Source organism: Lissotriton vulgaris, chromosome 10 (assembly GCF_964263255.1).
Source record: "Lissotriton vulgaris chromosome 10, aLisVul1.2, whole genome shotgun sequence".
NCBI lineage: Eukaryota > Metazoa > Chordata > Amphibia > Caudata > Salamandridae > Lissotriton > Lissotriton vulgaris.
In genome coordinates, this window is record NC_141698.1 from 22785878 (window position 1) to 22810955 (window position 25078).

Below are 25078 nucleotides of genomic sequence, written 5' to 3' on the forward strand. Positions count from 1 at the left end.
ACATCAGATCCCTGTCGGAGAGACGGCCACGACATCAGATCCCTGTCGGAGAGACGGCCACGACATCAGATCCCTGTCGGAGAGACGGCCAGACATCAGATCGCTGCCGGAGAGATGGCCACGACATCAGATCGCTGCCGGAGAGACGGCCACGACATCAGATCGCTGCCGGAGAGCCAGCCACGACATTAGATTGCTGCCGGAGAGCCAGCCACGACATTAGATTGCTGCTGGAGAGCCAGCCACGACATTAGATCGCTGCCGGAGAGCCAGCCACAACATCAGATCGCTGCCAAAGAGAGCCAGCCACGACATTAGATCGCTGCCGGAGAGCCAGCCACATCATCAGATCGCTGCCGGAGAAACGGCTACGACATCAGATCCCTGTCGGAGAGACGCCCACGACATCAGATCCCTGTCGGAGAGACGGCCACGACATCAGATCCCTGTCGGAGAGACGGCCACGACATCAGATCCCTGTCGGAGAGACGGCCACGACATCAGATCCCTGTCGGAGAGACGGCCACGACATCAGATCCCTGTCGGAGAGACGGCCACGACATCAGATCCCTGTCGGAGAGCCAGCCACGACATTAGATCCCTGCCGGAGAGACTGCCTCGACATCAGATTCCTGCCGGAGAGACTGCCTCGACATCAGATTCCTGCCGGAGAGGCTGCCTCGACATCAGATTCCTGCCGGAGAGACTGCCTCGACATCAGATTCCTGCCGGAGAGACTGCCTCGACATCAGATTCCTGGAGGAGAGACTGCCTCGACATCAGATTCCTGGAGGAGAGACTGCCTCGGCATCAGATCGCTGCCGGAGAGACGGCCACGACATCAGATCGCTGCCGGAGAGACTGCCACAACATCAGATCGCTGCCGGAGAGACGGCCACGACATCAGATCGCTGCCGGAGAGGCGGCCACGACATCAGATTCCTGCCGGAGAGACTGTCTCGACATCAGATTCCTGCCGGAGAGACTGCCTCGACATCAGATTCCTTCCGGAGAGACTGCCTCGACATCAGATTCCTTCCGGAGAGACTGCCTCGACATCAGATCCCTGCCGGAGAGCCAGCCATTATTGTCAGAAACAGTGGTTCCTGTGGAATAATAGAATCAATATAGATAATCAGGTGCACAATCGCAATGGAAGGGTTAAAATGGTGTCAGAGGGCGAAGAAACCACATACACCTATGGTTTTAGTTTGATACAGTCATATTTTATATTTGACAAACAAAACTCTATATACAATGAAAAAGAAATATGCGTCCTGTCCCCAGTGAAAAACTGGAACCTAAAATATTGGTGACATATTTGTGACCGTATTTTACAAGGTTTCCAAAGTATTTTTAAAAAGTCGACCATTTAGCAACTAATGCATAATATACAGCAGCTATATACAATAATACGCGCTGTTAATGGGTTGCTTTCTTTTGTTGACGACATTTCAACCCTATGTGTGATCTAGAGTCTCAAGACCTATGGATTTAGGGACATCTAGAAAATAAGAATAAAATGAGCATATGGCCCATGTACCGGCACAAATGCAACCACTTAGATAAAAGGTCATAAAATCAAAAAGTACCTGGCAGGTAGAATGCGCAGCCGCGTGAGCTGTACGTGCCAACAGTGGGTGAAAGAGGAAAAGGAAAACGAGATACTCACAAGGACACCCAGCCGGGTACTGATTATGTGAGAAGAAAAACAGACAGAAGAGAACAAGATGGCATCAAATCTCTGCCGGAGAGCCAGCCATGACATCAGATCCCTGCCGGAGAGCCAGCCACGACATTAGATCTCTGCCGAAGAGAGCCAGCCAGGGCTTCAGATCCCTGCCACGGAGCCAGCCTCGACATCAGATCCCTGCCGGAGAGCCAGCCTCGACATCAGATCCCTGCCGGAGAGCCAGCCAGGGCTTCAGATCCCTGCCGGAGAGCCAGCCAGGGCTTCAGATCCCTGCCAAAGAGAGCCAGCCAGGGCTTCAGATCCCTGCCAAAGAGAGCCAGCCAGGGCTTCAGATCCCTGCCAAAGAGCCAGCCAGGGCTTCAGATCCCTGCCAAAGAGAGCCAGCCAGGGCTTCAGATCCCTGCTGGAGAGACTGCCTCGACATCCGATCCCTGCCAAAGAGAGCCAGCCAGGGCTTCAGATCCCTGCCAAAGAGAGCCAGCCAGGGCTTCAGATCCCTGCCGGAGAGCCAGCCAGGGCTTCAGATCCCTGCCAAAGAGAGCCAGCCAGGGCTTCAGATCCCTGCCGGAGAGCCAGCCACGGCATCAGATCCCTGCCAAAGAGAGCCAGCCAGGGCTTCAGATCCCTGCCAAAGAGAGCCAGCCAGGGCTTCAGATCCCTGCCACGGAGCCAGCCTCGACATCACATCCCTGCCAAAGAGAGCCAGCCATGACATCAGATCCCTGCCGGAGAGCCAGCCACGGCATCAGATCCCTGCCAAAGAGAGCCAGCCAGGGCTTCAGATCCCTGCCAAAGAGAGCCAGCCAGGGCTTCAGATCCCTGCCACGGAGCCAGCCTCGACATCAGATCCCTGCCAAAGAGAGCCAGCCACGGCATCAGACCCCTGCCGGAGAGCCAGCCATGGCATCAGACCCCTGCTGGAGAGCCAGCCAGGGCTTCAGATCCCTGCCACGGAGCCAGCCTCGACATCAGATCCCTGCCAAAGAGAGCCAGCCATGACATCAGATCCCTGCCGAAGAGCCAGCCATGGCATTATACAAGCTTTGCCAGAGAGTCCGCTCTGGTATAATACCTACTGTGCCAAAAAGGCAAGCCGAGAGGTGATGGTGGTGTGAGAGAGAAGCTGTCATGACACCAAAGCCCTGCCAGTGGGCTAACCCTGCCAAAGACCGCACTGGCATTGATTTCTAGTTGCCAGTTACTTCAGAATTATTCTAAAGAGCCAGCCCTGGCGTCATTCGTGCCAGTGTGTCAACCATAATATCAGAGCTTTGGCTGCCAAACTGCCAGCTATGGCATTGCAAGAGCTGTACCAGAGTGAGCCATGGAAGAAAGAGGATCCGGCCCTCCGGAGACCCAGTCGCGGCATCGGGTGATTCCTGCCAGAGAAAGGAAGCCATGATATCGGGGCCTTGACACGTCCATGTGATTATCTGAGCCTTGACAGAGAGAGACAGCCATAATATCCGAGCCCCGCCAAAGAGACCGATGTGGGAGCAGAGGAGTGCCAAAGAGAGAAAGACATGCCACCTCCTGATCGCTGCCAGAGAGCGACAATCATGATATTAATCTGAGCCCTGCCAGAGAGAGTCGGAGTATTACTGGCGATCCCTGCCAGGGTGGTCTAGACTGGTCATCATCTGGCCTTTTGCGGCGATTCAGCAGTGACAATATGCAAAAAATGGCAGGAAATCATCCTTAGCACAATCTGACTCTTACTGGTCAGCTAGCTTTGGTAGACATTACCATTGGTTGGCTTCATTGTCACTCATATTTCGTTGCTTCTCTTTGGTCAGTCTGTGCCAGCTTCACTTCCTATTCATGTGTTTGTTCCTCCCCTGGAACTTTGCCCTAGTACGGTTTCCTTGCCTAGTGTCCTACCACTTCTCCTGCTTTTAGAGGTGCTTTTATTTATCTTACTTGCTCCCCAATTTCTCCCGTCCCCCTCCTGCATTCTTGCTTGCCCATACCTTCCTTCCCTGGCTGCTGCTTGCTCAGTTCCTCCCGCATTGCTGCTTGCCCAGCCCCACCCCTTCCTTCATTGTCACTTGCCCTGCCCCCCCCCCCCCCACCCATTCCTGTGTTGCTGCTTTCCCTGTCCTACCCACCCCTTCCTGCATTGTTGCTTGCTCTGCCCCCCCACCGCTTCCTGCATTGTCACTTGCCCCCCCACCCATTCCTGTGTCGTTGCTTGCCCTGTCCTACCCACCCCTTCCTGCATTGTCACTTGCCCCCCCCACCCATTCCTGTGTCGTTGCTTGCCCTGTCCTACCCACCCCTTCCTGCATTGTCACTTGCCCCCCCACCCATTCCTGTGTTGTTGCTTGCTTTGCCCTCCTACCCCCTCCCATAATGTTGCTTGCCCTAGTCTCAGCTTCCCTCTTGCATTGTACCTCGCTCTGTCCCCCCCCTCCACTCCAGCACTCCTGCTGGACTATCCCCCTGCCCCCTCCCCTGTTGACTACCCCGTCTGCCCCTGTTGTTTGCCCCCTCTGCCTCCTTCTCCTTCCCTAGTTTGTACTTGCCCCTCCTGTCGCACTAAAAAGTAAATGTGCTATGGCGTGGCCAGTGCTAGCCGTGCCAAAGTGTTAGATATGTTTTCAAACTTTTAGCTATGCTGCTAAAGATTGTGGTTAAACAACCTTGACAAAGCCAAATGCTCTTGCCAATGCTTGTTACCATGCCATCCTTTGCCAACTGGGCCTTGATTGCTTTCTGAAACAGCACGGCCCTCTCGTCTCACCCCCCTTGCTTGTGGGACCTTGGTTTCCTGCTTCCTTGGTGCCCTAGAGCCTGTCCTGCCTGGCATTAGCCAAGAGCTCGAGCCGAGGAGCCCTGGCAGAATCCTGGCCCTAGTGGGCAAACATGAGCGCAGAAAGCTCAAGCGCAAAATATAAACGTTTGTTTATAAAGCACTTTCACAAACCTTATCCCTTTCAAGCATGGGTCTAGTAAACGGGACTCTTGTTCTACTCAAAGTATAAATAATGGCTTAAGATGAGTGTAAGCTAATTTTGGTACATTTTCAGACTAGAATTGTTATGAGAAAAGAAAATGTGCCAATTGTTCCAGAACAGGACGTGTTTTGGGGGCAAATTAATCTGCAAGGCTTGCTAATCTTCTGCACTTGCATGCTTTTGAACACCCCTGTGCATTATTCCTTCTGCAAGCTCAACAATCAGGCGAGCTCCATGTGAATCCTACTCTTTATTTACTAAGAGACTTCAAAGCTCAGCTTCGATTTTGAGGGGAACATCCAAAGTGCACCCCCATTTTGTGAGGGGGATTGTAGGAAATCGGCCTTTTCTGCGCGGCCACTTATTTTTCGCCTTTTGCTGAACTCCATATTTTTGCTGCTATTAGAACTCTGCACTTTAACCCTGCTGACCAGTGGTAAAGTGCCTGTGCTCCCCCGTTAAACATGGTTGGATTGCAAATATTTCTAATTGGTATATTTAAGTTGCCTATAAGTCCCTAGTGTATGGTACAAAACTTAAAGACTGTTTAGTAAATGTCCCTGGTGACCGCAGCACCTATTGTGCAATCCACTTCAGTGGTAGTGCCAACATGACTTTGGGTAGCTTAGCTGTAGTAGTGTTAAAACTGCAGTTCGATCTGTCTAAATGAACCCATTTGGCAGGTTGAAACCTCCCTTTTAAATTTTAAATAGGCACCTCATTGTAGGCCTTGTAGACTAAAGGTAGAATGCATGGTATTTAAAAGTAGGACGCGTAAAAGTTTATTTTTAACATGTCCTTACAGTGACAGGCACCCAAAAGCTGTTTTTATCTGTGGGAGGCCCAAGTGTCCTACGTAAAAAAACAGAGTACAGATTAAAATATAGATACTGTATCTCAAGATTGGGACGAGCTGGAAAAATAATGAAACAACTATTTTTAATGTTAATAAAAATCCTATTGATTTGTGAACTTGAAATTTTAATAAATATTCAGGAAAATTTACTTTTAGAAAGTTACCTTATCCCTGCCTGAAGTTCCTGGAGGCTAATTTGCATTTGCTCTCAAACTTCTTGCAGCCGGGTAATAGCATTTGAATTGGTGTGAAATGCTTCCCAGGAGAAAAAGATAGACTGACTTAAAAAGCAAAAACTACTCCTCTAACCCTCAACTAAAATGTTGGGCGAGGACTGTGTGCATCCTTTTTACATCAGAGTGTCAAATCCTTTGACAGGTCATCTGGGTTTACATATAACACTTGGGGTACACTTGAAAAGCAGAGAACAGGAAGGCAAGACAGTTCTTGGATACCTACTATCTGATTGCTGGGAAACCCTTCATTGCCCTACCAGACGTCTCTCTGTTTTTTTTTTTTTCATATAACACAGAGGGCACACTTGAAAGGAAACTGCTCCTAAACAGTTTTTGTGTATCCACTGCATGGTTCCTGGAAAACACTACTTTGTGTTGCCAGACCTCTGTCTCTGGGTTTATTGTGGGTTCAGTGGCTGCCCCAAACACTGTTATTGTTAGATGTGGGAGGGCGAACGGTGTATCCTAGTTCACTCCCTAGATACGCACCCAGCCCAAGTGAGAGAGGTAAAAGACTTTCGCCATCTTGAAAATGCCCAGGAAACTTTGACCCCATTGAATAGGGCGTGCCCAGAGTCATTCCCGCTCATTAGCTCACGCTGGGTATAATGTGGCATCTCCAGGCACCCACTTCAAAACACTCCACCTGAGCAAGGTCAGAATTTGCCTGGACCTCCTGTCTGTGACGCGAGAGGAACCCCTGAGGAGTGGACCTGCTCCGTCTTGCACCTAGGACAAAGAAGGGGACTCCATCCATCATAAGGCGGCCCTCCTGTGAAAGCTACAGGGACACAGTATGTTACAATAGGCCTTTTTCTGCAATGGCCCAGCTGACAAGTGGCAACTGGACTAAGACTGGTCCTGCTGTTGGCCTAACACCCTGTGAGTCTCGAAGTGCCTCGTCCGAGGTCCTGGGGGCTTTAGGAGTGTACCACTGGTGTTGATTGGGACTTAAAGGACTCGAAGTCAGAGGGTACAATCTTTGCCCTGGACAAACCTGGTTGGTGATCTGGATTGCGCTCTATCGTGGTCAATGTCGAGTTGTCTTAGTCCCGGTCTACCACAACCGTGGACTAGCATTGCCACTATGCGTTTCTTGGCGCTATTCCTACCCAACGCTTTAAAAATTCATCTCTCTGGTTCCTTTTACAGGATTTTTGTCTTGTTTATTTCATCTTATTGATTGGGTTTGGGATTTTTATTCAGATTTTATTACGGTTTTGGTACTGCATACATAATTTACACACTGCCCCAAGTTAAGCCGGCCTGCTCTGTGACATGGATACCAGAGGGTGGAGCCAGGTTAATTTAGTGTCTTTGAGGGTCCCCCAACAAGAGTTGTGATTATTCCCTGTTGTGAGTGGTCATCCGCTCTCACAAATAATCCAGTTTCTCACAGTGAATTCTGTCCACTCTCGGTCAGGCCTGTGTTCAGAGTGACCGTGGTAGTGGGGCCCTTCTTAGTTGGGTACGTAGATCTTTAACTCGCCCCTATTGGCGCTGTAGAAGAACAGAACTGAAAAGCATAGTTGAAACAGGCATTTTCTGTGTCATTTCAGTCGTTCTGTGGCCTCCAGTCGTACAAAATGTCGGCCCTGCTTCTGCGTCTTTGGAATGTCGCTGATTTTTTATTTACCAATAAGTTAGATTGGCCGGGCTTTGGAAACCAAACACCGAGACTTGTTTTTCCTTCACAAACTTTGATGCAGGGCAGGAGAGCCAGACATACAAAGGGGGGAAGCAGAGAAGGCTGAAACAAAAGGGGCGACAAAGGGAGACCGGAGGGCCTTCTATTTTTTACAGTGTGAATGAAAAGCGCTCTGATACCTACGGGTCAAGCTAGCGCTATATAAAACTTTTAAAAGAAAAACAAATAAATAAAAATGGAGAGGACCCTCCGAGGGTGAGGGCGATGCCGGAGTGTCAGCTGCGGGGTTAGAAGCGCATTGAAGACGGTGCCGCTTTGTTGTTCGCCTGCCCGACCTCGCTAAGGCCACCGCAGGCTTCTGACAAAAACTCGGGCTCCGGCACTTATTTGAGAAATTAAGCCCAGCCTCCGAGGAATTATAGGAGGTCTCGGTCTGCTCCCGTAGCGCTGCTTGCAGCTGAGTGGGCCTTCGAGCGCCTTCGAGCGCCTTCGAGACCCCCACTCCGCGACCCCCTCCGCACGTTCCCTCACGTTACTCCGTACAATTGCGTCTGGGTCGCCTGGCTGCTTGCAGGTCTCCAACAGGGCTTTTGTGAGCTAGAAGAGAGAGACATCTGCCGATGAACAACCCGTGGTGGGCCCGAGAAGTGATGGGGCAGGGCAGGGGTGCTCCACGTGGGGAGAACAATTAGGGCTGACCCCTTCTTGTCGTACAATACCTGGCCCACCACCTGTGTCAGCCGTGCGCGTGTAAACCCACAGAGTAAGGTCGAGGGCGCTCCCTGGAGAGGCCGAGGGCCTTGTACTCCTAATGAGGGTTCAGGCTGTAATGAAAGTGCTTTTAATAAGGTTTGCTGTAATTGGGGAGGCTGGTTTGTAAGATCACGCCAGGGAGGTGGGGGAGGGGGGAGCAGCAAATGACGCGGCGGGGAAAGGTATTGAGCGGGTTCGTGATGCGCCCAGACTCCCACTGCGAGGCGCCTCCTCACAGAATGTTGGGAGAATAGCCCTGTCTGTCACGTGGGTCTCCAACCAGGAGCTGCTGTCACCTAATAGAGACATATATGTGACACGCGCACACACACACACACACCCGGTGCCTCCTCGTCGGCGGCATCCCACGGAGCCGCGGGAGGGCGCGAGGCGAGGACTTCTTAACCACTAAATCACAGTGGCCAATTCCTCCCGTAGCACTTTTTTATTCTGCACCATTTGATAGCAGCATAGTGAGCACTGAAGGGACCATCTTTAGTCCTGATGAAGAAGCCTTGATGCTTCGAAACATGTTGACTTGCCCAGGAGTATCCGCACACTAAAACGCGGGATATCTCGAATTACCATTTTAACCGTGCCAGCCTATGACCTATTGCATTCTTTAAGTCTGTAAGGTGGGTACCTTTTCACCCACTCACCTCATCCACCCCTGACCCTTTCTCTCACTCCCATCATAGTACTGTAAGATCAGTGCTCCCGCGTCCCGCAGCGGGCGGGATGACCCCTATGATGAAGCATGACACCAAGGGCCCTTTTGGTGTGTGAGGGGTATATAAGCAAACACGGTGCATGCCGTGCCAAGCTTCGGTCACTTTCCTTTGAACCCCTTTGAGGTGGATCCTTTTGTTTGAATTAACCCTGTTGAGGACGAGGTATCCACCCCAGTGCCCGTGAGCAGCATCACCTCTTCACTCCCTAATCCTGTTTTTTGTCGTCGCACAACAAGGATGTCAGACCTGCTCCTGAAGCAGCCACCTGTCACAAGAAGAGGTCACTTGCCCACCTGAGAGTAGGTCCTGTGGGCACGGGACATGGACACCAGACCTTGACAGCTTGAACAGTTCTAGTGGTCTCAAGAAGGGGTCACGTGTCCTATCTGGGAGCAGGACATGCGGTCAAAGGATGCTTACCAGGCCTTCCCAGCTGAAGCAGGTCTTGTGGTCACAAGAAGCGGGCGTTTGCCCTTCTGGGAGCAGGTTGTGCGTTATGTATGTATGTATGTTCTTATATAGCGCTCGACTTACCCTAGGGCATCTCGGCGCTTGCCTTGGGAACCCGTCCTGGCTTTTTCCCTGTGAGATAACCCATACTGGGCATCCCCAAGGTGAAAGCAAGGCATCCCACCGCGGGGGGGGGGGCGTTGTGGAGATTAAGCAAACTAATGCCCAGAGTTGCAGAGTGTGAACCTGTGATTAGAGTGGGCACCGAAGAGAGAATTATCGAGTCCGTGGACACACTTCTCCACTGTGACAGGACATAGATAGCTGGTCTCTATGCCCTATCTGGAAGCAGGCCAGGTGGTCGCCGAAAGACATTGGTCCTATAATGCTTCAGCATGCAAGCCTCAAGTTCAGTCTGCACCTAACGCAGTGCCCGGCTGCATGCAGAATTCATGATTTGTTTGTCAGATAGCCCTAGCTCTGAGGGCGCTTTTGTTCTGGTGTGCGGTGCTCTTAAGCAGAGGCCCTCTGGAGCCAGCACATTACCTACCAAGCTCCTGTCTGCCTGAACAACATTCCCACCCGCTGCCCTCCAAGAAGAGATTCGAGGCTTTCTTAAAGGGCACATTGATAGCTCAGCTTGGCATCAATAAAGTGGTCCACCACATCAAAATGTAGAGGGCAGGTCCACTGTGTGCTGCTGTCTGATGGTAGGCGTCTTGTTTACTCTCAGTGACGTCACAGACCTACTTCCGGCAGTGCTTAATTTGACCCAGTGGTTGCGGGTGCGGGCCACAGGCACTTATTTTTGGGGACTGGCACTTATTTTTCCTCAATCAATTTGAATCCAGAGCAAGAGAGGGAGACAAAACTAACCGTAAAGGCAGCGGATGAGAAAGATGGAAGACTAGCAATAAAGAGAAAGCAGGATTGAAAAAGAACCTTGAGAAGTGAAATTAAGAGGCAGGCGGTGTATGGCGCCTTATTAAAGAGGCATGAGATGGGATCGATACCAGGCCACCTTGGTATTCGCCACCTAGACCTTTGATGGCACCAGCCACAGGCGTCCATTTTTTATTTCTTTATTTTACAGAGTTTTATATAGCGCAAACTTGACCCGAATCTGGTATCAGAGCGCTTTACATAGCACCAGTTGCGTTACATGAGGACACGTTCATTTTTTTTGTTAGTCACAGGGAGATTAAGTGATTTGCCCAGAATCACAGGATGTTCAGCGTCGTTGCCGAGACTCGAACCCAGTTCCCCAGACTCGAGGACGACCACCCCAGTCGTTAGGCCATCTCCTCTCCCCTTATGGATGAAACTCTGAACCCCGACATGTAGTCTTTTACAAATTAAGCACTGAATCCAGGATAGGCCTTAAGTCCCTTTCCTGCGATCATAATGAATGAATGAATATTAGATTTATAAAGCGCTAACTTAGCCCAAGGGCATCAAGGCGCATAGTTTGTTTTAGTACGATGGCCCCTTTCCCTGCACCACAGTCTAGTTTTAGCCATGGACGGGAGCAGATAGTTTGAACCCTCGACCACTTTTGAACTGAAGCTGTAGGGGCGGTTTCTCCAATAGGACTTTGGGCTGCACCCCTCAAGATTCATACAGGTTTACCCCAAAAAAATATTAAATAGGTCGATTTATTTAGAGATACATTTTCTCTATTATGAAATCGATGTATTTAAGACTGGGCTGCCTGTCCCAGGCTGCCTGCCCCGCCTCGCTCTGAAGCAGGAGACGGAAGTCAGGCAATGCAGCTTAACCTTCTAAAGCCGTTCATTGTCATTGTGGTCTATGGTGGTATGCACTGCGGGGCAGTGATGCTGTCCGCGTCGGGGTTTCGGGCATCGGAGGCTGCCTCCCTGCGTGATGCCAGGCGACTCTCATTCACAGGCGTAGATCCCACCCCTGGGGGTAGGACTGGATGCAAACATGTGACTCAGCACCTTGTCGTTGGTAATGGTGAGTGGTATAATTCTAATCTTGTGTTGTGTATATTGTGCTGAGACCCCTGGTCCCTTAACCTCCCCACTGTGACAACCCGGCCCTGTCTGCACGTCGCTGGCCCTTTTAAAAGTGGAGCTGCTGTATTGTTCCCCCCTGAAAATTGACCCAAAAGAGGAGTAGGTATTTTGCTGGCCTGCAAAATCCATCCAAATATCCGAGTCCAGCGCAAAGGGAGAAAGACGTGTTTATGGTTAAGACACTTACATGCTGTCCGGCGTTACTGCTGGCCGGATCTTCGTGTCCTTAACATTAATGGATTGATTTGGGAACAGCGGATATCCTGTTGTGTCTCTGTATTTTTTTCTTGCATCTTGATACTCTTGTATAGTGCATATTTTCAGTTGTCCCAAGTGTTGGAGGGGTTTTGACTGAGAGCTCTGGCACTGAAGCTGAAGGCAAAACAAAGTGCCCGCCAGTGGGCTGGCCTCTCTGCAGAGCACACACAGCAATGGTCATGTTTCCAGTTGCAGTTGGAATTCTGTGTAAATGGGTGTGTGAAGGGAGTACACCGATGTCAAAATATTTACAAGGAAAAATAAATTAAAGTAATCGAGTGAGTGCAGTGTATGGTTGGGGGTGGTGAAGTGAGGAAGATGAGAAGCAGGGCATTCAGGGGAGAGTGAAAAGAGGGGGCTGAAGAGGAAACGGATGAGGTTGAAGACATGCGGATGGACGAGATGTGCAGAGAAAAGGGGCACACGTGTAGCGCCATGAAACAGTTTGGTGTACGGACGCTCAATAAATTCCTTAACCTAACGTGTAACATAAAGCACACAACTGAAGGCCCATACTCCCATAAAGCACACATAGCTGAAGGCCCATACTCCTTAAATAGTCTGCAATATTAATTCACAGTCTCTTAAGAATTGAAACAATCCCAATATTTATTATATACAACAAATCATTGTCACTCATTTATCTTAAATGGCTAATAACCATTGACAAAACCAACAGTACTGGCAGGCTCCAGGTGTATGTCAGTTGTTGTGTTCTATATATATAGAGATGTATATGGTGCAATAACACCTCAGAGAGAAAAGAAAATACTGGTTGAATGACACACTGTGGGGATCACAGAAATGTATTTTACATGTTCACTTTTAGAGAGCCTCCCACTTTTTTCATTCCACTTAAGGACCTGTCTGCATATATTTCTGTATGGCTGATTGCAGGCAGCAGCTGTGTGTGCTTCCCAAAGCCTGGTTAGAGCATTTTCTTCCAAGGTCGATGCCGCTTGCAGTGCAAGGCATTGGACAAGAACACTCTTTAAAGAGCTTGACGTTGGTGCATTGTACAATTGCACAGTGCAGTAACTGTTGAACGTATTAATGCAGTATGCTATGGGGCTAATGTGTTTATATTTCAAAACTATATGTTCCCACTGCTTTATAAACCCTGCTTTCTCACTAAATTCATTTGCTTTAAAATGCACCATTTCCCAATCTTTCTTTTCAATTTTTTTTCTCGGGAGGATAACTCTTCCCCCACCCCACCCAAATCATGTTTCTCTTGAGTTTGCTCGCTTCGCTCGCTACATGTCACACCCAACTTTTACGCCTCACCACTTTCAAATGTCACCAGCCACCACTGCAAAGCTGCTTACATGTAGACAACCTTCTCAGTGGCTATCACATGGACCAGGAGGGTCCGTGCGCCCTAGGCTCACTCCACCTTTCAATCCTCACCTTATGGTTTTCGTATGAGGTTGTCTGTTGTTGACACCTTGTGTTTATTCCTGTGGGTGTCCGAGTTTTTCCTGAGTAACCTTCGCCTCAGAGTCTGTTTCACATGTGACACTGAGCAAGAACTGCAAAGGTTGTCCAAAGCCACAGTATCATACGTGTTTAAGTATTATCACGACAGAACTGGGAGTGGAGAGGTTCTGGGTCTTTGTGACGAGGGTATGCCTCAGAACAGACTGTGGTCCAAGGGGGTGCCATCTTCAGATGGCTATCATCTTGCATCACACACAGTGCCATATGGGTGGGGGTGGAGGCTTTTCAAGGGGCAATCCATGAATTCAGAACAGACTTCTACTGCCCTTCAAAGCACTCACATCAGCTGGTCTGCCACCCGGCACACTGCTTCATTCGGAGACAAACATTTTGACTTATGGAGTGGTGTGGCGCAGCGGCCAGGGCAGCTGACTTCGGAACACAGGATTTACGGTTCCACCCCCCCCGGCTCCGGCGACAGCTCAGCGCCATGTGACTCTGGGCAATAGCTCCCTTAATTTCCATGATAGCCCCCAGCGCCTTGAGACCCATAAGGGTGAGTGGTTTGTGCCTTACAAATACGGATTTACATTTACATAGCTACTCATGGTCTTGATGCCAAGCCTCTGTCCTCTCCTGGCGCTCTGTGACATCGAGACCAGCCTGGATTGAAGTATTCCATCGACTCTCTCCTACAAATATCTCCGGTTCCCCCTCACCATCGGCTGGGTGGCTCAGGAGGAGGGCTCCAAGGGCTGGGAATACATGGTAGTAGCCACACATGGTTTTTCTCCTAACCTATTTGAGAAGCAGTTTCTTATCCCTTCTCTTGGTGGCAGTAGTTCTCAGTGCTTGATAAATAAGGCTCCCTGTTTTCCGTTTTTACTGATTTTTACAGAAAGCCATTTATATTCTTGTCTGTATTTATTTTTCAATGTGGAGAAAAATGGAAATTGGGTGCTTTTTGAGTGATTTAAATACACTTTGCCCTGACTGCCAGGCCAATAACTGTGTGGATTGATAGGTAAGGGGGTTAAAAAAGAAAAGCATTTTAGTAAAAAGCCTTAAACAGCAGTTGCTATGCACAAGGCTGATACTGAAATGTGCATAGTTTCATACAAGTCCATTGATTTATCTTCTGATGGTGTTCACAGCACTGAAACCTGGCAGGCATTCAAGCATGAGCGCATATTTATTGTTTAAACAAAAAGTGGAAATATACCAGTTTTAGCTTGACATTTTTTCACAAAACCCATAATAAATAGGGATAAATACAGATAAAGTTGACAACAAATAAGTATGTGTAAATACAGACGGAAATGACAAAATAATAAATACCATAAAACCGGGACCCTATTGATAATTTGAGTACATAGTAAATACCAATCTTTCCACAATGGTGGCCGTCCCAAGATGCTCTGACTGAGGGTCACACAGGTGTGTGCCTCTCACGCCTCATGTGTGGATGGTGCTCTGGCCTCTCTGGTCCCTGAGTGTGAGTGGACACTTCACTCCATGTGTACACCAGACCCTACAGGTCCTTCCCTTCCTTTCCAGGCCTGTGATTTGAATGCCTTGTGTGGTTTTCGCACGGCTCAAGCATGTGCTAATGTTGCAATGTCTTCTCTTCCTTCAGGGGTGCCCAGAAATCATCCCGACGGGTGAGATCCTGATCCCAGAGGGGGTGGTCCAGCCCATCACCCTGCGTGCCAAGAACCTGCCGCAGCCTCAGTCTGGTCAGAAGAACTACGAGTGCGTCTTCCGCATCCAGGGCAAGCTGCAGCGCGTGCCCGCCGTGCGCTTCAACAGCAGTAGTGTGCAGTGCCAGAACACGTCGGTAAGTGCCCGCCGCAAGCCATTGGTAGGAGATCAAGCGTATGGGAGTGATGGTGCCTTGGGACGGGTAATGTCTAAAGTTGCCACGGTGCCGGTGTGATCTTCTTGGATCTTCACTGGTGAAGAGCCTCTCTCGTTAGAAGATTGCGTGCCTTATGCCTTTGCTCTGCTCCCTGCCCGCTCTATCTTGGACCCCTTAATGGAGGCAAGCTTCTCTGCTTTGTCTCCCAGAGGGCTCATCTTGTACCCTTTGGTGGATGCTTCTTGCCATGGGTGGTCCTACAGGGTCTCTCGAACACTTTGCAGATGTTTCTACTATGTGTGGCTACACGGGGTTTGTGTGTCATACCCCTAGGCAGAGGCTCCCTACCACGAGTAGCCCCGCCCGGTCTATCCCAGACCCTGGGGCGGATGCTTGTACCATGCTTGGCTTCAAAGCTCTAACTCTGACTAGAAGCTGTGCGCTTCCCACCCAGCTTAGCTCCACATGGTGTACCCCTGACTCCTCAGTGAATGCTCGTCTCGTCCTTAGCACCACGAGGTCTGTCGTGGGCTCCTCGGGGGACGCTTCTCATCCTTTATAGCTGCACAGGGTCTATTTGGGTTCTTCATGGGAAGCTTTTGGGGCGATTCGGTTTACCTTATTTGGGCTCCTCCCATCCCCTTCTTTGACCATCTGTTAGATGATGGATTCATGGACAGGCCTGGAGCAGTGGTATATTCAAGATAGTCACCGCTTTACCCAACAAGGATCCCTGAAGAACCAGCAGTCCTGTCAAATCAGGAATGCCCACATGCTTTTTACCAGTGCCGATGCTTTCTTGCATTTGTAATATGGCGGCCGTGGCTCCTGGGGCCACCGGGCTCTTTACAGAGGCTCGTGTCCAGGCAAGAGCACCCCAGACATGCGTACGTAGAACATCGGAGACTCCTGAGACCAATCGAGAAGTCAGGATCGGATGCAGGAACAGGAGAGGGAGTGCAGGTACCTGGGACTTCTTTTAAATTAGACCCATTTTTGCAAAGTTCTGCACGTGAAGCTGAAGTGTTTTTTCGTAATAGCTCAAGTTTGATCATCTGCAGAGGGGTGGGTTTAAAGCTAGGTTTTCAAGTTCCACAGCAGGAAAGGAGCGGCTAGAACTCCAAAAACATTGTGCCACGCGCTGCCCTGTGAGACTTACACCGTGCATGCGAGCAAGTTGTTATGGTTTGGGAGTGGACCGAGTCCAACTGGACACAGGTAGAGGAGATCTAAATGTACAGAAGTGTGTTTAGTGTGGGACATCGCCACTTCCAGTACTGGCTCATGTCCATGTCACCTCTGAGAGCATTAAAAGTGCCAGTGTGTCGCAAAGTGGGTTTCCAGCTCCCTCCTTGGATTGAGCATCCTGGCCTTTTACATGCAGGTCCGGCAGTGCTAGGATTGAGCATCCTGGCCTTTTAAGTGCTGGTCTGCCAGTGCTAGGATTGTGCATCCTGGCCTTTTAAGTGCTGGGCCGCCAGTGCTAGGATTGAGCATCCTGGACTTTTAAGTGCTGGTCCGGCAATGCTGGGATTGAGCATCCTGGCCTTTTAAGTGCTGGTCCGCCAGTGCTAGGATTGAGCATCCTGGCCTTTTAGGTGCAGGTCTGCCAGTGCTAGGATTGAGCATCTTGGCCTTTTAAGTGCAGGTCCGCCAGTGCTAGGATTGAGCATCCTGGCCTTTTAGGTGCAGGTCTGCCAGTGCTAGGATTGAGCATCCTGGCCTTTTAAGTGCAGGTCCGCCAGTGCTAGGATTGAGCATCCTGGCCTTTTAGGTGCAGGTCTGCCAGTGCTAGGATTGAGCATCCTGGCCTTTTAAGTGCAGGTCTGCCAGTGCTAGGATTGAGCATCCTGGCCTTTTAAGTGCAGGTCCGCCAGTGCTAGGATTGAGCATCCTGGCCTTTTAGGTGCAGGTCTGCCAGTGCTAGGATTGAGCATCCTGGCCTTTTAAGTGCTGGTCCGGCAGTGCTAGGATTGAGCATCCTGGCCTTTTAAGTGCTGGTCCGCCAGTACTAGGATTGAGCATCCTGGCCTTTTAAGTGCTGGTCCGCCAGTGCTAGGATTGAGCATCCTGGCCTTTTAAGTGCTGGTCCGCCAGTGCTAGGATTGAGCATCCTGGCCTTTTAAGTGCTGGGCCGCCAGCGCTCACTGATAAACTGTCCCTTTTAGCACCGGGCTTTGATGGGCCTTTGAAAGCTTTCACCTCGCCTTATTGATGACCTGTCTCGTTGAGTTTGTTCACCATCATCCGAGGCTGCTCGGCCGGCGCTAGAACGACCCACCCTTTAGAGGGATACTTAGTAAGTCAGCCCCAGGGGGATGAAGGGTAAACCGCACGAGGACCTCGGAACCCCACGTCTAATTACAGGCCTCCATCTTTAAAACGTCTGGGGAGTCTGGGTTGCTGGGTCGCCGCCAGGCTGCCACCTTTCAGGGCCTTTTCTGTTTTACAAGACGCGGCTCCCACAGAACACTTCTACCTTTAACCTGCCATTTATTTCTGAGAGAAACATCAACTTTTATATTTTACTAGTTATTATCTCCGCATTCGCAACTTTTCATTTTGGTCTTGTATCCAAAGATGTGGAAAATTCAGCCAAAGCTAAAAGTCAGAACAATGTCTTCATAGCGCTTCATGGTCAGTACTTGGGCCTGTGGTACTAACATACTCCAGGATAACTCACAGGACCAGCTGAGTCGGCACCTGGCTGCTGGATGGTCAGCAGGCCCAGTAAGGGCGCCAGTACCTCTCTGGCACAGGACAGCCCAAGACCCTGGAAATGGGCTTTCAGAGAGCGGATTTCCATTAGCGAGCAAACCATCTCTTGTTAGCAGACCCAGTTAGCCAGGCCCTGAACTTCGAAGCTCTCCAGAGTGGCGCTCACAAGGACATGTTCTGCTTCGTAGCTATCCTCTACGATAAGTTATGTTGTGGGCTCGGTCCACAAAGGGGAAGCTTCAGAGGTCTGCAGGCTCAGTGAAAGAGGTTTCCTGAAGGTGACAACTGGCAGAAGAGGCAAGTTGGATTCTTGGAGGATGCCTGGACACCATTGGTTGGGCCACCCAAGGCTGTAGGGTGTCGGGTGCAAGGGTGTTTTTAGGCACCGGATCTTCTCACCAGCTCCGATCGCGGTCGGGGGGACCCTTCAGGTTGAGGCTGGAGGTGTCAGTCTGGAGCTCTAGGTAGGTTAGGGATCACCAGATTCCAGGTCCGATTCGCTGGGGAGACCTCCTTGTGGTGTTGGGCCACTCAAACTCGGGCTGTGGGTGTTTTGTGCAGAGTGGTGCTTTACCGCTGAGCCACCTGAATCCGGGTTCTGCTGCCTTTTCTTCAACCCGTAGATCTCCATTGCAAACCACAGGGCTCCCAATGTTTTCTTGGCACTCTGCATCTGGTCGCCTCTGTGCCGCTGGTGGTGCATCGCCTGTGCTGATTGTTGACCACTGCAGTGCTGATCCTGATTCCAGGAGCTTTGCTCTCACACCCGAGTGGCCTGCTCGTAAGCACTCCCTGACCGAAGGCCCTCTTAGCCCCAGTGCCTAACATCGGGCCCTTGCACTGTGCACCCGTTCTTGCAGGTCGTTTACTTCCCTGCACCAATGTTACGAGTGTTTGTTCCTAAAAAGTGTTGAACTGTTTTTGTATGAAAGAAAAGTAACCATGCTTTAAACCAAAAAGTGTCTTATTTACCTTTGTATTGTAGGTTCCACGGTGGGATATCACCCGAGTAGTCGATATAATCCAAAAGTAGCGCAAAAGTAATCAAAAGTAATTTCTATGTAATTTAACCTGTTTTAAGAGCAAATACAAACCTGTAACGATTACAATTCCATTCCCAACTGCATTTCCTTGTAATGTTTTGCAATTGAAAGTACATTTTACCTACCTGTAGCAAGTTGTGCCTGGTTCTAGAGATAAAGCATAAGTATACTTTTTTTTATTCTTGAGCAATCGGTCTGGATTCTGTCTCTGAGTGCGTGTAATCATTCCTTGATTGAGTGAATATAATAAATGCTTAATGCGCCCTCCTGATAAGTGTAACTGCTCGCCCACACTACCTCGAAGAGAGCGGTCAGTACACATCTGATTTAGCCTCTGCTAAACCCCTGGGTACTCCCTGGACTCTGTGCACACTATACCTCACTTTGGTATAGTATAGACCGAGCCAGCTTCCCACACAACCCTCAAAGACGTGTCTTACAGAGAGGCGCCTGAGTGACACCCACAAGAGAGAGACCCCTGGTTCCGTGGGGGTGAACAGGCAGGAAGGGCACGCATGGGTCTCTGACTCCTAGCCTGGTATAATACAGGATATTCAGGAGTCTATGGGATGGGGGGACACAGACTAAGGGACCCTATAGGTGTCTAACATTCAGAAATACAGAAATGTGCAGGCCTGAAGATCCGGGGAAACCTGGGGTGAATTGCAGTGGAATCGTGGTCTTTCTCTTGGGGTCTAGTCTTGGCCAATACCCTGCAAGTTTAGAAAACTTACCGTATCACAGATTTTTCCCAAAATGTCTCCCGACACTAATCAACGTTTCATAAAAAGGAACTGTGGGCCACTTTTTGTTTCGGTGCCGGCTTCATTGTGTTCCCAGTCCGACCCTGAGGTGGTTTAGTTTCGCAGTGTCGGCTCGGCTGGAGGGAGCTCTTGTGGAGACTGACCCCGCCCCAGCCTGGTGCACCTCACTCCGTGGCCTGTCGCTGGGTTTGGTGATGGCCCTGCAGGCCCGTCCGCCTGTGGATGTTGCCGCCGCAGGTGGGAGTGGGGGGCGTGTGGGTAGTGTCCCGGCCCTGTGGGTAGTGTCCCTGCCCTGTGGGTAGTGTCCCGGTCCTGTGGGTAGTGTCCTGGCCCTGTGGGGTGCCCCGCAGCCCCCGCGGGGCACAGGGGCTCTGTCCATCCCTGGCCCGCGGCCCTGGAGCGGGGTCGGCCCTGCTGTCATCCGGATAATGGCCCCCTGCGAGGTGCGCTAATGGAGCGGCGCACTCCAAGGAGCCCTCAGGGGTCAAAGGTCGTCCATTACCCCATGACCCTTGCTGCTGGACAGATTTAATTCAATGAGCGGCCCCCTCCCCGTCCTTCGGGGGCTTGTAAAGCAATACACTCGCGAGGCCCGAGCCATACGAGGGGGCAGCCGGCTCCTATGGGTTGTGTCTGTATGCGCAGCCGACTGTAGCCCCCTCTTACGTCACAAGTGCGGCCTGTGCCCCCTCCCTGGTCCCCGGGGGGCAGTAGAGATAGGGGGGGGGCACCTTCAGCCCAGGGGGGGAAACCTTCTGGACTCCCGGGCGGCGCTATGTTGCCTTCTGCCAGGCTGGTGCTTGGGGCTCACAGCAGACCCCCGGGAGCGGGGAATGGGGTATAAAGGATCGGGGGTACGAATAAAACCCCTGGGCTCGTGCACGCCTGGCGCATGCACGTGGTTACCATAGGACCAGAGACCGTCGAGGCTGCCGCCAATGGGATCCTTTCTCTTCATGCCGCGCCCCTGGAAGGCCGGTTGGGTTGGGGGAGTCAGTGATTGTCCTCCCAGGCCACAGCAGCCTTTCAGTGACTCCATCTAATGGCCGGCCAGCCCTCGCGGACTCCCTGGACCGGGGAGAGTGAGTCAGGGACATGGTGCTCCCTAAACTGTTTGCATGAGTCAGTGGTTGGTGGCAGCACCATGGGCTCTAGTGCCCCCTCCCCGGGTGAGGGGCATGGGGGCCACACGGCCCTCCACCCAGTAACCCTCATGTGAGCGGCAGCCCTCTGCCCTGTCCCCTCTGTCTTGTCCCCTCTGCTCTGTCTTGTCCCCTCTGCTCTGTCCCCTCTGCTCTGTCCCCTCTGCCCCTTCTGCCCTGTCCCCTCTGCCCTGTCCCCTCTCCCCTCTGCCCTGTCCCCTCTGCCCTGTCCCCTCTGCCTGCCCTGTCCCCTCTGCCCTGTCTCCTCTGCTCTGTCCCCTCTGCCCTGTCCCCTCTGCCCTGTCCCCTCTGCCCTGTCTCCTCTGCCCTGTCTCCTCTGCCCTGTCTCCTCTGCCCTGTCTCCTCTGCCCTGTCCCCTCTGCCCTGTCCCCTCCGCCCTGTCCCCTCTCTCCTCTCTCCCCTGTCCCCTCTCTCCCCTCTGCTCTCTCCCCTCTGCTCTGTCCCCTCTGCTCTGTCCCCTCGGCCCTGTCCCCTCGGCCCTGTCCCCTCGGCCCTGTCCCCTCGGCCCTGTCCCCTCGGCCCTGTCCCCTCGGCCCTGTCCCCTCTGTCTTGTCCCCTCTGCTCTGTCTTCTCTGCTCATACCCCTCTGCTCTATCCCCTCTGCCCTCTCTCTCCCCTCTGTCTCCTCTCTCCCCTCTGCCCTGTCCCCTCTGCCATGTCCCCGCTCTCCCCTCTGCCCTGTCCCCTCTGCCCTGTCCCCTCTGCCCTGTCCCCTCTGCCCTGTCCCCTCTGCCCTGACCCCTCTGCCCTGACCCCTCTGCCCTGTCCCCTCTCTCCCCTGTGTCCCCTCTGTCTTGTCCCCTCTGCCCTGTCCCCTCTGCCCTGTCCCCTCTGTTGTGTCTCCTCTGTCTTGTCCCCACTGCCCTGTCCCCTCTGCTCTGTCCCCTCTGCCCTGTCCCCCCTCTCTTCCCTCTCTCCCCGACTCCCCTCTGCCTCCTCTCTCCCCTCTGCTTTGTCCCTTCTGCTCTGTCCCCTCTGCTCTGTCCAACACAGCCTCTCTCCCCTTCCAGCCTCTGGCTGTTGAGCGCGCCAATCCGCTGGCAGGGCTGGAGCCCCGGCCAGTGCCGAGGGGGTGGGGTGCACACAGTACAGTGCCGGTGCCCCCCGCCCGGTGAGCGATGCTGCTCTTTACCGACGCTCAGCGCTCCGACGTCCCTGTGGAGCGCAGATAAGCGCTCTTTTATTGCGGTCCCCCGAGGATGAAACGTCTGCCCTTTCCCTTCAATGGCCTCGCCGCCGGGAGGGCAGGAGCCGCGCCAGGGCGGCACAATGGCCGCCCCCAGAGACGGACCCTCCGGCCCCCGGTGCCTCCATTTGAGTCCAGACGTGATGCTGGCATCCCTGGCGGGAGAGAGCCTGGAAGAGTCCCCTCGCGGCGGGGGGAGAGGAGGCGGTTGCTAAGCGACGAAGGGATGTTACAGACCTCGTCTGTTTCCATGGCGACGAGGGGGCAGCTTTTGCAGAGTAACCTCGGAGACCTCCGCAGTTCATCTCTGTTCTTTTTAACCCCTAATAGAGTCTTCAACGTCTCCAAGTCGAAGAGGAGGCGAACGACAAACAGGCTCCAACCCCTCCCCCAGCACTTGAACCCCTGACCTCACCCCGCACCGCCCCCACTCCACGGCCACGTCCAGGCCGCCGGGGCCAGATATCTAAATGAGTCCACGAGATCTTAGCCTTTTCCAAAAATACATACCCGCCGGAGGTTGCGAAATCTATGCTCAGCAGGTCACGGGTTGTAGCAGCATTTTATAATCTACAAATGGATGAAACGACTAAAAAAAAGCTGCCTCCGAGCTGGGACGCAGCGAAGCTAAAAGATGTCTATGCAACTCCATGCACGTTCATGTTGAGGACGTGTGCAGGTGTGAGCACAAGGATAGGTTAATGAGACGGACACAGATGTGTCTTTTGCTTTCTCGCCCTAAGTGTGACGGGTATGCCCAGACGTGGGTCTCGTGCTCTCCGCACCACTGGAGTCAAGCTATCCTGGCTGATGAGGGGTGAAACCCCCAAACCGGTCCCAGGATGCTTGTAATGTAATGTAAAGCACATTTCTATAGCGCTCCTATCACTCCAGGGAGTATCTTGGCGCTTAACCAACCCAGATGGACGGGTAGGGGGCAAGATGATGAGTGACCTATTGCATCACACTACTAGATCAAGGCTCTGCAGGCGACATCGGTTAAAGAAAAGACCCAAGTTTTTAATGCTTTCCTGAAGTGGGTCTCCTGGGATAATGCTCTTAGGGAGGGTGGTAACTGATTCCAGGCCTTAGCGCCCAGAAAGAAGAGGGATCTGCCACCTCTTGTAGTCAGCTTGAAGCGAGGGATAGTAAGCAAGTTCTGGCTAGCAGATCTCAGACAGCGGGTGGGGTGATATTTCTTAAACCCGTTGCAGAGGTATTTAGGTCCTTGCTGTTGGAACGCCCTGAACGTGATGACAAGTATCTTAAATAAGACCCTTTTACTAATAGGCAGCCAATGTAGCGCCTTCAGGGCCGCTGAGGCTGAGGATCTACGTGGCCAGCGTAGTACTAGGCGCGCAGCGGCGTGTTGGACCATCTGCAATCGGTGCAGGACTGATTTGTTAGCTCCAGCATACAGGCCGTTGCAGTAGTCCAACCTGGAGTTAATTAAAGCCACAGCCACCGTTTTTCTGGCTGGCAGCGGGAGGAGATCGAAGAATTTCCTCAGTGCTTCCGGTCCAGGGAGGACCTGGCTCTGCAGTTCGGACTGGACTGTTCCCATGAGGCACAGGGTCAAGGCTGATTTGCATATGGCTGGGTCTGAACTGAGTTGGCATGGCGAGCAAAAGAATGATGGATTTAACCCAGATCTCTTGACTGGTGGTGAATGTTTTGATTTGTTCTGCAATCTGTCCATCAATTGAGTGTCTTTTGCTTTCTCGCCCCACGGATGTTCACACAGCAGCAAGGCTCGAGGGAGCCTCTTCTGACTGGCCCGCCCCTTGGGCATGGTTCTAGAGGAACAACATTCTGGCGACAACGCCTCCTAGAACGGCAGTCCCCATGGAGTGTCGGCACAGGGCCGTAAAATGGAGGGAAGGCAAGAAGAGTTTGACAACACTATGGAACGGGTCCTGGCAGGGTGAACTATCCAAAATGCTTGGATTTAAGACTTAGGACCGGTTGGGGCTCTCGAAGATGGACGAGGTTTGGACTCATAGCTACATGTTGTCTTTTCACCAATTGACGGCAGAATTTGGGTTCCCAGGTTCCAGTTCTTCGTCTATCTGCAACTACGACATGCATTGGAAACTTATAACAGTCGCTGGTCTCAGTTCCGGAATTTCACCTGTTGGAGCCCAAGCCCACTGTGGGGACTACTGGGGAAAAGGGTCTTTCCCATCTGTACCGAACACCCGGTAGTAAATGTCCCTGACCCAATGGTGTCACTAAACGAAAAATGGGAAGCCGACTTGGGGAGTTGGGCGATGAAGTCTGGGCAGAAACTAAGACAGCCGCTAGAAAGTTGGTGACCCCTGCCCACTACCACTCCTCCAATGCAAGTATTTCTATAGGCTTTACGTCACCCTGCACAAATTGTGGAAGACGGAGAAGGGGAGGACCCACACTGCCTTTGATGTAAATTGGACATGGGCAACTTGTTGCACGTGATTTGGGATTGCCCGTTTATCCAAATATATAAGGTCATAATTCTGGATACACTAGAATCAATAGTGTGCTATTTCAAACCGACCCGAAGATGACTGGTCTAAGGGTGTCGCCCAAATTGGAATGGTCACCATGGTCAGAACCAATTGATAGGTACTGGATGCACGATTGTTAAGCAAGACCTAGCCCCCCACTGCTGCTCTATAGGGGACCCCTACTTTTCCGAACGGCTTCGGGGGATGGGCTGCTGCTCGATCATGAAGGAGTCGGTGTGCAAGAGGCTTCCCACAGAAACGCACTGAGATTTGGGGACCCCGGCGAGGGATCACTTTCATATTAAGGAAAACAAGGGACCCCTACATGAATAGCTAGCTATACCATAGGGGTAAATTAACTAAAGTAAGAAAGGTAATAGCTAGAAAATGATATCTATCTACATATCTGTACCAACTTGCTAGTGAGCTAAGTAATTATCATATAAAACAAGGGACACCCTATTAACACAATATGGACACGGACAGAGGATATAGTGATATATTTATTAATTTAGAAGTATAACATTTTATATTTTATGTTGTTTATCATCAAATGTACAATTTATGATTCATATACAATCGTTTTATAAAGCAGATATTAACAGTCAATATATACAAATCCAATAACGGACGGAGCATTGATTCAGGCAGTGCGGCAGATGTTCACAATGCGCGTTTCGGCATACATGCCTTCATCAGGTAGCCGTCTATTGCACAAAGAAGCCCAATTCGAGAGAAGAGTCAGGATGTATTACGGCTTCAAATGTCCTTCATAAAAGGTATAACAAACATGTCGAAA

At 51.5% G+C, this 25078-nt stretch overlaps 1 protein-coding gene across 1 annotated transcript in view; it reads left to right on the top strand.

Moving 5' to 3' along the window:
- The window catches only part of PLXNA3 (plexin A3), a 522917-nt gene that overhangs the window by 384863 nt on the left and 112976 nt on the right, over window positions 1–25078 (top strand). Inside the window, exon 10 of the mRNA XM_086940293.1 lies at window positions 14698–14898. Within this exon, the coding sequence (XP_086796419.1) occupies window positions 14698–14898 (201 nt within the window). The remainder of the gene's footprint in view (window positions 1–14697; window positions 14899–25078) is intronic.